The 13274-nt window shown below is 38.4% G+C and overlaps 1 protein-coding gene across 6 annotated transcripts in view; it reads left to right on the top strand.

Moving 5' to 3' along the window:
- Positions 1 to 13274, top strand: part of LOC135105771 (cilia- and flagella-associated protein 45-like) — a 100223-nt gene that overhangs the window by 55671 nt on the left and 31278 nt on the right. For 5 of the 6 annotated variants that reach the window (XM_064014232.1, XM_064014235.1, XM_064014236.1 and 2 more), the window contains exons 2-5: positions 2051 to 2220; positions 10260 to 10379; positions 11686 to 11841; positions 12459 to 12625. In XM_064014232.1, coding sequence (XP_063870302.1) covers positions 2077 to 2220; positions 10260 to 10379; positions 11686 to 11841; positions 12459 to 12625 — 587 coding nt within the window. In that variant the 5' untranslated portion in view covers positions 2051 to 2076. Of the gene's footprint in view, positions 1 to 1789; positions 1854 to 2050; positions 2221 to 10259; positions 10380 to 11685; positions 11842 to 12458; positions 12626 to 13274 lie in introns of those variants that run through there. The other variant, XM_064014237.1, reaches the window with a different exon arrangement.

The following is a 13274-nucleotide window of genomic DNA, read 5'->3' as shown; positions in this document are numbered from 1 at the left end:
CTTCATGCTTATGCTGTGTAAAACACATATCAGACCTAGGTAAATCTGCAGTTCAACCAATACTTCCACCCACTTTTCTTTGTCACTATAGCCAACAAGCATAGGGGCCTGGTGGGATTGCGGAGTTTTTTTTTTTTTGGGGGGGGGGGGAAAGCCAAAATGAGTAATTTTTGACATTCCTGAAAAGTCTAAGGATGGTGAACTGTATATGTCGAAAACGGGAAATTTCTGCGCAATCCTAACCCAACGTAACCAATCTATCCTAACCGGAGAGGGGTTTCGACCCCCCTGGACCCTCCATTAAGGTCACTAACCAAACATTACCTAACTTAGCCAGGGAATGGGGGGGGGCTTTGCCCCTCCCTGGACCCTCCCCACAATTAAGGTCACCAAACCTAAACATTACCTAATCTAACCTCCTAACCACCCCATAAGGTAAACTAATGTAATGTAACATTTTGTAACCAACATTTTGTCAGTCATCACTACATACCAACAATAATTACTTGACAAAAAATACCTTAACAAGAACTTGAGGGAACTGGCGGCAAACTGCTGGTTCGTGTATTCACAGCCAGCAGATGTCCCTCTTCTGTAGCCATGGTCTAACTGATAGAGCACAGACAGACTGGTTCTCCTTCCTCCTCTAAACATATGTTCCTATTTGTGATTGGCTGACAAATTTCCATGTGACCTGATTCACAGCAGGTAACCCCACGTCGTCATAGGTCTTAACATGTGACTCAACATCACATTGCCACTGAGCATACTAACCATTGATAACAAACATATGAACACACTCAGTGTCCTATGAGAGATGACTGCAGAAGGATTGAAGCTAGAATTGACTTAAACCTTCAAAATTCTCATCTGAAGTTATTATTAATTTCTGACAGGGTAAAATGGGAGTAGAAATGCTCCAAAGATGAGATGTATATCTTGCAAAAGGCTATAGTTATGTATGGTATATTGGTTGAAACTAATTTAGAATATGTCTTGTATATGTAGCACAGGTTTTCTGGGGAGATCTCTGTCTGCCAGAATCAGTTCAGAGGTCAGATGACTCATCATATTGATGGACTAATTTTCAGTAAGAGTCTCATGAACCTTGACTTATGCTCAGCACAAGGTCATTTAATTAGGGCTAACTTGTTGAAATATTAAAAAAATTTTCACCACAAGTTGTATCTACCCTGAGGAATTTTGTTGTGGCACCCTCTCTGGGCATAAAGGGGAATAAATGCAAGGTTGCTCACTGCTTTGTTGAGGCCACAAAGATGTTCTCTGTTAGGTGCACTGATCCAAAACTAAATCCCTACCACACCTTGTCTGCCCTCTACAAAATTAACCCCTGGCAACAAGTAATTCACTTTTAAAACACCCCACCAAAATTTCTTGATTTATCATTCCATTAACAAAACATTAATGCACCCTGCTTGTATCTCTTTATTTTACATGAGATACATAATCATTCCTTCATTCTGCCAACCCTTTAACATTACTACATCCAATGGACTGGCATACCAGTATATGAGCTACCCTAGTATTTCACAGGCAATTTCCTCTACTTGCTTGGCTGGGTAGGATAGCAACCAGGTTGACAGATCAGCAGCTGAGCTCAGGATTTCAAGTTCAAGTCATTGTGGAAGCTGTTTGCTAGTCATATTGTTAGATACCTAAGTAACCCAAGTACTGTTCATCAATCTTAGATCTGAGTACATAGAGAGCACCACAGTTTAACCTGAACCTCTTTGTATATACATTTCTCACAAAATCTTGCCTGTATTACCAGGGCAAGACCAGCCATCCAAGTCTTCAAGGAATGGCCCACATGCTATTAAGTTTCTTGGCTTGTTAGTATTAATGTATTCAGTGTGCCATTCTTTCTTCAGTTTGGAGTGTCTGACTAAGCATTCTGTATTCCAGTTTTCCATGAACAAATTCAACATTATCTGGTTTCTAATTAATTGAGGTTTAATGCCAAGCCAGTTACACATTAGCTTTGTATAATAGGGTTGCATTTGTAGAATACTGACACTTGTTTTTACAGGCTGAGACAGCTCTTGGGAGAGAACCATGGACCAAGGAGGAGTGCGTATGGTAGGGCTGCAGGGACGCAGAGGGCACATGGCTCCTAGACTGGGAGACACACCTGCAGACCCTGAAGGAATGGCAGGAGCTCAGTTGCTTGGTCGCAAGAACTTAGTACCACCTGAGAAGGTAAATATGTGAAAATCTGATTTTTCATTAAATAAATACAACATGATCAGATTCAAAGCTGTATGTGAACACTCCCCAGGGCCACCCCATAGTTGATAGTCAAGAACTTCAGTGGTTCCTAAACTTTTCATCTTGTTATTCAATTCAACATGCCACATTATGTATGTTAACCCTTTTATAAACTGTAACAGTAGTTAAATACTAACTATACTGGACAGGACACTTCACATACATACCTGCTTATGCCTGCCATTGTTGATGCTCACTGAGAAACTGATGGTATGAAACAGAGGCAGTCCCAGGGAATGACTGACACATACTGGATACTTTATGATCAGCATTGCTGAGTGACTATACCCTGAAGCATACCTGTGAAAATACTCAAGGCTTGCCACATATATGTTACATATTTCTTCTTTTCTAATATTGTACAATGGTTTTAATTTTTTATATTTATTTTGCTTATTTATTTATTTATTTATGTATTTATTTTATTTATTTATTTAATTATTTATTTATTCTATTTTATTTTATTTATTTTTCTTTTTGTTATTTGGTTTAACTTTATTACTCAATTATAGTAGCATTATTACTTTGCATACTAAGACTAAGCTGACATTAATCATAATGCCAGGCACTGCAATAATTTCTTCATTTCCAGAATTCACTTTTTTATCATCCCTCTATTACCCTCAAGAAATTGCTAAATTACCCCCAGAGAGTATTTCACCCTGAGTTTGGGAACCACTGGTTTAGTTGCATTATCACCTGTTCATGCATCTCTCTCTCTCTCTCTCTCTCTCTCTCTCTCTCTCTCTCTCTCTCTCTCTCTCTCTCTCTCTCTCTCTCTCTCTCTCTCTCTCTCTCTCTCTCTCTCTCTCTCTCTCTCTCTCTCTCTCTCTCTCTCTCTCTCTCTCTCTCTCTCTCTCTCTCACACACACACACACACACACACACACACACACACACCTCTATTTTGTGGGTTGAAAATTGTTACTGTATGATATTTTGCCAGTTATACTTTATCATTAAAATATTTGGTGATGCTCTGTCAACTTTTGTGTGTAGTTTCTTTATTTAGGGATTTTTTTCAACATGATCCCATTACATTTGTGTTTTACCTAGTTGTAATTTACAGGATCTGAGCTATGTTTATGTGGTCCTGTCTCCATATCTACACTTGTCCAGTTTTTCCTTGACGTTGTGCACACTCGTTGCTGATGCTACGTCCTCATTTAGCTTGTTCCAAACTTCTATATATCAATGTGGAAAACTATATTTCTTTATGTTACTGAAGCATCTTCCTTTTCTTAGTTTTTTGCTGTGTCCTCGTGTGTATTTGGTATTTCTTACTTCTAGCAGCAGTTTCTTATTATCTGTTTCTTCCACTCTGTTCCACAGTTTATAAATTAGTATTAGGTCTCCTCTTTCTCTTCTTTGTTTCATTATTGGCAGATCCATTTCCTTTAACCTGTCTTCACATGTTAATTCTTCCAGTTCTGGAACTATCCTTGTTGCCATCCTTTGTATGCTTTCTATTTTTTTACATGTTTCTTCTTATGGGGAGACAACATTGATTCAGCATATTTCAACTTTGGTCTAATCATAGTGGTAATTATCTTTCTCATCATATTTTTATCCATGTAGTGGAATGCTGTTCCAATATTTTTCACCATTTTGTATCTATCCCTGAATATCTTTTCTGCATGCTTCTCTGACTGTTGACTATTATGTATTATTACTCCCAGATCTTTCTCTTCTTTTACTTTTATTATTTCTTCTTTTCCCATTTTAGATGTCTGTTTATGTCTCTTGACTTTTTCTCATTTTCATTACATGACATTTTTCACATTAAATTTCATCTCCCATTTCTTACTCTAGTCCCAGATTTTATTCAGATACTCTTGTAGAATTTTGCAGTCTTTGTTGTTTCTTATATGTCTTTGTAACTTTGCATCATCTGCAAACAAGCTCATGTAACCTTTTACTCCTTCAGGCATATCATTTATGTTGATCAGGAAAAGTACTGGTGCCAGAACTGATCTTTGTGGTACTCCACTATCTGCATTTCTCCATTTTGATTTAACATCTTTTACTACCATTCTCTTATCTCTTCCCATTAAGTAACTTTCCATCCATTTTTTTTTTTTTTTAGTTTTCTGTTTAATCCTCCTCTATTCTCTAGCCTCCATAATAATCTGTTGTGGGAAACTTTGTCAAGTTTTTTTTTAATCTGAATACAGACAGTCTACCCATCCGTCCCTCTCCTGTGTTATATCACTCTTGAATAGAACCTCATCAAATTGGTTACACATGATTGCTTTTGTCTAAAGCCTTGCAGTTTTTGTTGTTATATCATATTTTCTAGAAATTCTGTCCACAGTTTCTTTATCACTTTTTCACAGATCTTACATATTATTCTGCATTGATACTGGTCTATAGTTTAGTGGTTCTTCTTTCTTTCTACTTTTATAAATTGGAAATATGTCTGCTCTCTTCCATTCCTTAGGCACTGTTCAGTTGATAATGAGTACTTTATTATGTCCTATCACTCCAATCCCTCCTCAGGATTCCCCTAGGTGAAGGTGCCTCTGACATTTTGCCTCTTCTAGTTGAGGGGACCTGAGGAGGTATTTTGCTGATTTTCCTTAGAAAATCCGTGTCAGAGACCTGTCTTTGTGAGCTGAGCACAGAGGTGATAGTGTCTGGCATGGAGGTGTAGATTCCTCACTCTTTTTCTTGACCTAAACCTTCCAAACCTTGGTTTAATACAGCTTGTTCTCGTACTATACATGATAGAGTGGTGGCCCACAAAAGGTACTTAAGCCTTCCATCACCAGAATCTCATGCACTTTATATTTCTGCCCAGAACCATGCCAAGTCTGTTCTCCAACTAGCCAAAATCTTCATTAACAGTGTCAAAATCTTTCAAGATCTAACTCCCCTTGTGACTTTTGGCATCTAGTCAAAAATATCTTCAATAACTTTTGCTTCTTCTTCTTTCCCTCCTTTATTTCAACCAGATGGCACCACTGCTATCACATCTATCTCTAAAGCTGAACTCTTCACTCAGACCTTTGCTAAAAACTCTGTCTTGGATGATTCAGGGCATGTTCCTCCCTCTCCTCCACCCTCTGACTACTTTATGCTACCTATTAAAATTCTTCACAATGATGTTTTCCATGCCTTTACTGGCCTAAACCCTAGGAAGGCTTATGGACCTGATGGGGTCCCTCCTATTGTTCTCTGAAACTGTGCCTCCATGCTTGCACCTTGGCTAGTCAAACTCTTTCAGCTCTGTCTGTCAACATCTACCTTTCCTTCTTGCTGGAAGTTTGCCTACATTCAACCTGTTCCTAAAAAAAAGTGACCGTTCTAATCCCTCAAACTACCGTCCTATTGCTTTAATTTCCTGCCTATCTAAAGTCTTTGAATCTATCCTCAACAGGAAGATTCTTAAACATCTTATCACTTCACAACCTTCTATCTGATCACCAGTATGGGTTCCATCAAGGCTGCTCTACTGGTGATCTTCTGGCTTTCCTTACTGAGTGTTGGTCATCCTCTTTTAGAGATTTTGGTGAAACTTTTGCTGTTGCCTTGGATATATCAAAAGCTTTTGATAGAGTCTGGCACAAAGCTTTGATTTCCAAACTACCCTCCTACAGCTTCTATCCCTCTCTCTGTAAATTCATCTTGAGTTTCCTTTCTGACCATTCTGTTGCTGTTGTGGTAGACAGTCACTGTTCTTCTCCTAAATCTATTAACAGTGGTGTTCCTCAGGGTTCTGTCCTGTCTGGGTACCCACTCTCTTCTTATTATTCATCAATGACCTTCTAAACCAAACTTCTTGTCCTATCCACTCCTGTGCTGATGATACCACCCTGCACTTTTCCACGTCTTTTTATGGACATCCAACCCTTCAGGAAGTAAACATTTCATTCAGGGAAGCCATGGAATGCCTGACTTCTGATCTTTCCAAAATTTCTGATTGGGGCAGAGTAAACTTGGTATTGTTCAATGCCTCAAAAACTCAATTCCTCCATCTATCAATTCAACACAACCTTCCAGACAACTATTCCCTCTTCTTCACTGACACTCAACTGTTCCCCTCTTCTACACTGAACATCCTTGGTCTGTCCTTTACTTATAATCTAAACTGGAAACTTCACATCTCATCTCTAGCTAAAACAGTTTCTATGAAGTTAGGCATTCTGAGACGTCTCCGCCAGTTTCTCTCACTCCCCCAGCTGCTAACTCTGTACAGGGGCCTTATCCGTTCTCATATGGAGTATGCTTCATGTGTCTTGGGGGTCCACTCATACCGCTCTTCTAGACAGGGTGGAATCAAAAGCTTTTCACCTCCTCAACTCCTCTCCTCTAACTGACTGTCTTCAGCCTCTCATCGCTGCAATGTTGCATCTCTAGCTGTCTTCTACCGCTACTTTCATGCTAACTGCTCTTCTGATCTTGCTAACTGCATGCCTCCTCTCCTCCCGTGGCCTCGCTGCACAAGACTTTATTCTTTCACCCCTATTCTGTCCACCTCTCTAATGCAAGAGTTAACCAGTATTCTCAATCATTCATCCCTTTCTCTGGTAAACTCTGGAACTCCCTGCCTGCTTCTGTATATCCACCTTCCTATGACTTGAATTCCTTCAAGAGGGAGGTTTCAAGACACTTATCCTTCAATTTTTGACTACTGCTTTGGACTCTTTTCAAGGACTGGCATCTCAGTGGGCTTTTTTTTTTATTGGAGTTTTGTTGCCCTTGGCCAGTGCCCCTCCTACATAATATATATATATATATATATATATATATATATATATATATATATATATATATACTGGTTGAATTAATTGTTTCCTGCATTTTTTAAATGAAACCTGCTCTTCATCTGGTCCTGTTGCTTTTCTATCTTCCAGTTCTTCCATCATTTTATAAACTTCTTTGATTACTATGATTTCTCATATTTAGTTTTCTGTCTTCTCATCTTGTGGTTCTTTAAATTCTTATTCTTCTGTGAAAACTTGTTGAAACTTTTTGTTTAGCAATACACACATCTTTCAGGTCTTCATATGTTTCATGTTCATCTTTGAATCTTTCTAGTTTTTTTTAGTTTAATTTTTCCATTTATGAATCTGTAGAACAGTTTTGGTTTATCCTTGCACTTTTCAACTATATCCTTTTCATATTGTTTTTCTTCCTTGCTCCTTTTTTTTTATATATTAATTTCTTGCTAACTTAAAGTCTTCTTTATTTTTATGGTTTTGATTTCTTTTCATTCTTATCCATGCTTCATCTCTTTTTTTGCACTTGCATATCTTACATTGAACTGCAGTTTTTATAGGTTTGTATAATGGGAAATATTTATTCACTCCATTCTCAAATGTTCCCATAAAAATGTCATACATATCTTGCACATCATTTGCTCTTTTCTGCTTTTCCCAGTCCATTTCTTTGTAAAATTTCTTAAGGTCATTTATGTTAGCTTTCCATAGTTTCTCCTATTTTCTTTGTATGATTCATCCTCTTCACTGACATCACTATTGGTCTCTATTTCTATCATTGCATGGTCATTTTTTCCTAAGGGGTACATGTATCTTAATTCTTTAGTTAGGTTCATACCCTTTATTAGTATTAGGTCTAGTCTTGGTGGTTCATCATCTCCCCTGTATCTTATATTTTCAGTCACCCATTCCATCATTGAGTTTTCCATAGTCAGCTTCAGAAATCTTTCTCCCCATGCAGTCTCATTTCCTCCTGTTTCAAATATTTCCCAGTTTACTTCTTTGCAATTGAAGTCATCAACTAATAATACTCTTCTATTATTTTTTTATTAATTTACTCAAACACTGAATGGTATCTTCTGTTATTTTTTCATATTCTTCCTTACTCAAGAATTTGTTTTGGGTGGTACATAGGTTATTATTACTGTTAGTATTTCTCCATTATTATCCCCAAAGTTAACATTCCATATTTCTGCCTTTCCTTTTCCTTCTCCATATTCTACCATTTTTGTCTTTGCCTCTTTTCTTGTTATTATCATTACATCCTTTACCAATCTTGTCTCTTCTCCATATATTGTAGTTATTGTTAATGACTATCTGGTTTTCTTGTTTTAGTTTTGTTTCAGTTAAACATACCACCTTGAGATTTTTTTCTTTTTAAATAGTCTTGTAATTTCAATATAATTTCAATATTCTGTGTATCAGTCCATCTATGTTGGCATACATCACAATTTGTTGTTAATTTTTACCATTTTTCTCTTTTATTTTCATTTATTTCTTCACCTTTATGTACCATTTCTTCACTGTCTCCCAAAAATTTTTGATTAATTTTTCTCTTTAGCCTCTTCATATATTTATTTCAATTTTTTTCCATTCTTCTTCATTTCTGTTCTCCCTATTATGTACAGTAGGCACAGTTGATATATGCATGGTAAGGATTTCACTGACCTTGAACTAAACTGTGTACAATAGAAGGCTAAAAGAAAAAAAAAACTTTATTGACTATCCTTTGGCTTTTCTAACAGGCTTCAGTCACTTTGTAAGAGTCTGCTACAGTCTGGAGGTAAATTTGAGGCATGGAGTCTCACAGCTGCTGGATGGCATCCTTGAGCTTCAGTACTGAGGGGACATCATAGTTCTGCAACCCAGACTTGATCTTTCCCCTGAGGTTTTCTATTGGAAATCAGGGGAGTTGCCAGGTCACGGGTTGAAGTAGCAAATACTCCCAAAATCAAGAGCATCAGTCACTAGTTTGGCTTTATGACATGGTGCTCTGTCCTGCACAAAAAATCTGCCTGGCACAACTCCATTGACGGATTAAGGTGGTTTATCAGCAGGTCCAAGTAGCTATGTTGACTCATTCTGAGGTTCTTTGGGAGGAAGTCTCAGGCTGTGGTAGGAGAAGCAACCCCAAACCATGACTGAATAGGAGTGCTTAATGGTGTGGCGTGTGTACCACAGGTCCAGAGGGTTGCTGCGGCGTTTATGGTACATGTAATTCCTGTCACCATCACTGACATTAAAAGTATTCTCATCACTCCTGATTACTTTCCTTAACTCCTCCAAACTGACGAGTGAAATTGAGCCTCACTTGTCTATGGTGCTTTGTTACCCAGGGTTTGGGAACAGTGCGACATCTGCAGTACTCAAAAACTTTGTGCAAGTGCAAGTAGTCTTGAAGTGTGTGTATTGCCACATCACTGAGTATCTTAGGTTTTTTGTACTTTAGTTCTCTTGCTGTAAGGGTTGGGTTGGACTCCACGTTTTTTTTTATGACTTTCATGGCCCTGTTCAAAAGCAGCATTTCTTTCCATGCCTTTTCTTATGGGTTGGGAGGGGACTGGGTCCAGCATCACATATTTTCTTTGTCCATAACTGAGTTGTACAGACAAACTCTTGTACTCTCAGCAATACGCCGATTAGACTTTTCTTCCTTGTAGATGGCATGTATGATCTCTATCTGAGCCTTTGTGAGCTACTTTTCTTCAGTATGGTTTGCAGTAGAGGGGTTGGAAGTAAGCGTGCATTGCAAAGAAATTGGTGGGAGAAAGAACCATAGAGCAGCAGACATCATCTCCTTGTCAAGGCATGTGGCACCTGAGTACATTCTGGGGAGCAGAGACTGGAGGCAAGAAGTCTCTGAGCTGCCAGGTAAAAAGTGTTGCCAGATCTCTCAAGAAATAACACAATGACAGGGGCATTTTATTAAGTGCAGTTTTTATACATGTTCCATCTGCCACACATATAACAACCACACCTACTGTATATCCTTGCAATCCTCTATTTCTCTTAGCTTGGATGTTCTTTCTAGTGTGTGTGTGTGTGTGTGTGTGTGTGTGTGTGTGTGTGTGTGTGTGTGTGTGTGTGTGTGTGTGTGTGTGTGTGCGCACACATGTGTTTTTAAAAAAGTCTGATATCTGAAACATCATTTTTGAAAAATTGATATGGGGGTTTTCATTCTGAATATCACTCATGAATCTTTATCTTTTCTTCACCCTTTCTCCATTTGTATTGGCATTGATGTTGCAGGTGGTGGTTGTGGGGCGGGACAGTGTTCGCCAGCTGACATGTCGCAGTGCCCGAGCGTGTCCCCCAGCAGTGGTACTCACCCGAGCCCACTTGGATGCTGTAAGACATGCTGCTCATGAGGTAAACTGCAAAAGCAGATTAAAGTACAAATAAACAAACAGTGTGCAAGATATTGCATTCATGATGTATCATCATTGGCTCATGGTTGAGAAAAGTGAAAAGTCAGCTAAAGTTCTAGTCCTTTGATTTTTTTGCTTTATAAAGTTTGCCCGAGTGGTTTCAGGGCTCTCTGGATTTGCTCTTCTGTGATGTCAAGCTCAGTCTTGGCCTGATTTTATATTTCATCATTGTATGTCATATACCTCCTTAGTCCCCATCTCAAGCAGATATCCCTGATAGTAGGGTGCTCCACAGAATCAGTTACCTTTTTAAAGTCAATAGAGCCCATTTAGAGGGGCTTGAGCGTGGCCTTGGTGTGCTCAAGTATATCACACACTAACAGTAATTCAGCTACCCTTTCTCTTAAAGCTCTTCTAGCTCTGCAGGAGGGGAGTGTGAGTCACTATCCTCTTTGCTAAAATTTGATCACTTGATGGGGAATTCTTTTCTGAATTGGAGTGATGAAGGACAGGAGTGTTTCACAGTAGTAAGTGCATCCATAGATAGATAGAGAACAATAGATTGACAGACTAGTAGGTGCATCCACCTTCATTATAAGTAGAGAGTAGGCTGTGCTCCAGCTAGTGTGAGGACAGCTAAGGCACAAGGAGATGGAAGACTAATTTACCATCTGTGAGTTGCCCCTTTATCCTGGACAGCATGAAAGCAAGTTGAGCTGAACCAAAGTTTGGGAGCTTCTGTGTATATTTGCATTGCAACTTTTTTGTGGAATGCATTTGTATCTCATTAGCTGCTAGGCCATTTATTTTGACCTGAAGACAAGGCTAACAGCCTGTCATCCTGGTTCCTTGTGACCAGAGCCAAGGAAGGGACTGGTGATCAAAGCATTCTATATGAGATAAAGGTTGCACCACAAATGGCCTTGGCCATTGAAATTAGGCTGCCAAAAAGATAAGGCTTACATATTGCAGCCTTGTTCAACATGGGTTGAGATGAGAGCAAATGGGGGCATGTCATTACTAGAGTAGGCTAGACAAGGGAAAGGGTTACTGGGAAACACCTTCCTATAATGTCCAGCAGGCACCATCTAGAGGTGACACACAGCTTAATAACTCTTCAGCTTTCCAAGAAACCTAATTATACCAGAGGCTTATAGATTTTATTTTTACCAATAGGAACAAATTTATTTGATATGCATTACTTGAATGTCTGGCAAGTTTTTAAGTCCCAAAGTTTTGGTCTTATGCAGATTGGATTAACATGATGTTACTGTAAATTAAACAGTTAAAATCCATTGCTGGTTCAGGTAAGTGAGGATGCCCAGCTGCAGAAAGTAGAGGAGGCTCAGCAGGCAGCACTGGAGATCCTGAGAAACAGAGAGGAGCGCCAGCACCACCACCAGCAGATGGAGGCCAGGCATCGCCGCAGGAGGCACCAGGAGGAAATGAGGAGGCTGGAGGATGTGGGTAAAGTGTGCAGTATGCTGGCTATTGAGTGTTGTATTGTTTTATTTACTGATTTATTTATTTTACTTATTTGTTTAAATTTTTGTTTTAGATTATTTGTTTATTTATTTATTTATTTATTTATTTATTTATTTATTTATTTATTTATCTGACTCAACCATTTCAAGTACCAGAGTTTTAATTCAGAAAATATGAATTTCTTGCATCATTTAGTCTTTCTAGTTTCAGGAAAAGCAGCTTGTAATAGATCATTCTATTACTGGACTGAGGAGTTGAAAAGTGTTCTTGATGTAAATCCATATCAGTGACTGAAATTTTTTCATATTTAGAAGACCCTATTTTTTTTATATGTAATGAAGTAGTCCTTGAGTTCTGGAGATGTGAATTCATGCAATTATAACAGTAGTTTGTGTATCAAACTACACTAGAGGTTATGCATTTCCTATCAAATTATACAAGATTATGTATTTCTATGTTTGCAAACCCAGGAGCAATAGATAGCTGTTTAGGAACCATGATTTTATGGCAGCTTCTCACAGTGTTAAAATAATAAACCATCTTGTTAGTTTTTTCTAGGCTTGATATATATGTTATTTTATTTCAACCTTCTCAGGAATCATCAGGAAAAATGCCAAACCAGGACAAGAAAGAAGAAAGTGGGACATCTCACCAAGAAAACCTAGAAGGAGAGGAAGAGGTGAAGGCAATGAGAAAACTGGTTTTGGCTGCTAAATGCCATGCTATCAGGGAAGCACAGATAATAGAAAAGAGGCACATCAGGCAAGTCATGGTGTTTTTATTACTATATTTCCTCAAGTATAGGTTGATCTCAAGTATAGATCAACCCCTGATTTCTGACCAGGAAATCAGTGTGGCAATTTATGGTCTACCTTGTAAATACTCATAGGTCAGCCACCTATGTGTAGGACAGCAATCTCCAACATCTAATGAAAAAAAAAATAATAATAATGATAATTAACCTTGGAGTGCTGTGCTGGTAATGGAATGAAAGGTTATAGTATTAAGGTGAGTTTACACAGGGCTGTTTTTCCACTCCAGCTACCTGGAGTAGTTGGCAGATTTCAGCGGAAAGCATTCAAACAGTTGAGGGCAGTTGCTGGTCTGCTGGCCCACTGCATAAAAAAATAAACAATCAAGATGGAGTCCTTCTCTGACGAGCTGGTTGCTATAGCTGTGATTTTGCTTTGCTTGAAGAAAAAACAAAGAAGAAATGACTATGGACTTGTTCCTGGTCTGTATAGCCTTGCAGGCAGTGGTACTCATAATGCCTTCTGGTACACACATGCTGGGCTGCTGGCTTCCTCAGTGATGATGTAAACAAATTATGCACTTGTTTTCCAAAATCTTGATAAATAAGTTCAAATATTTTATTTATTTATTGTATATAATGGTACAGTCAGTGGTTATT

The sequence above is a fragment of the Scylla paramamosain genome, chromosome 12 (genome assembly GCF_035594125.1).
Source record: "Scylla paramamosain isolate STU-SP2022 chromosome 12, ASM3559412v1, whole genome shotgun sequence".
Classification (NCBI taxonomy): Eukaryota; Metazoa; Arthropoda; class Malacostraca; order Decapoda; family Portunidae; genus Scylla; species Scylla paramamosain.
This window is presented reverse-complemented; position numbering and strand designations above follow the sequence as displayed.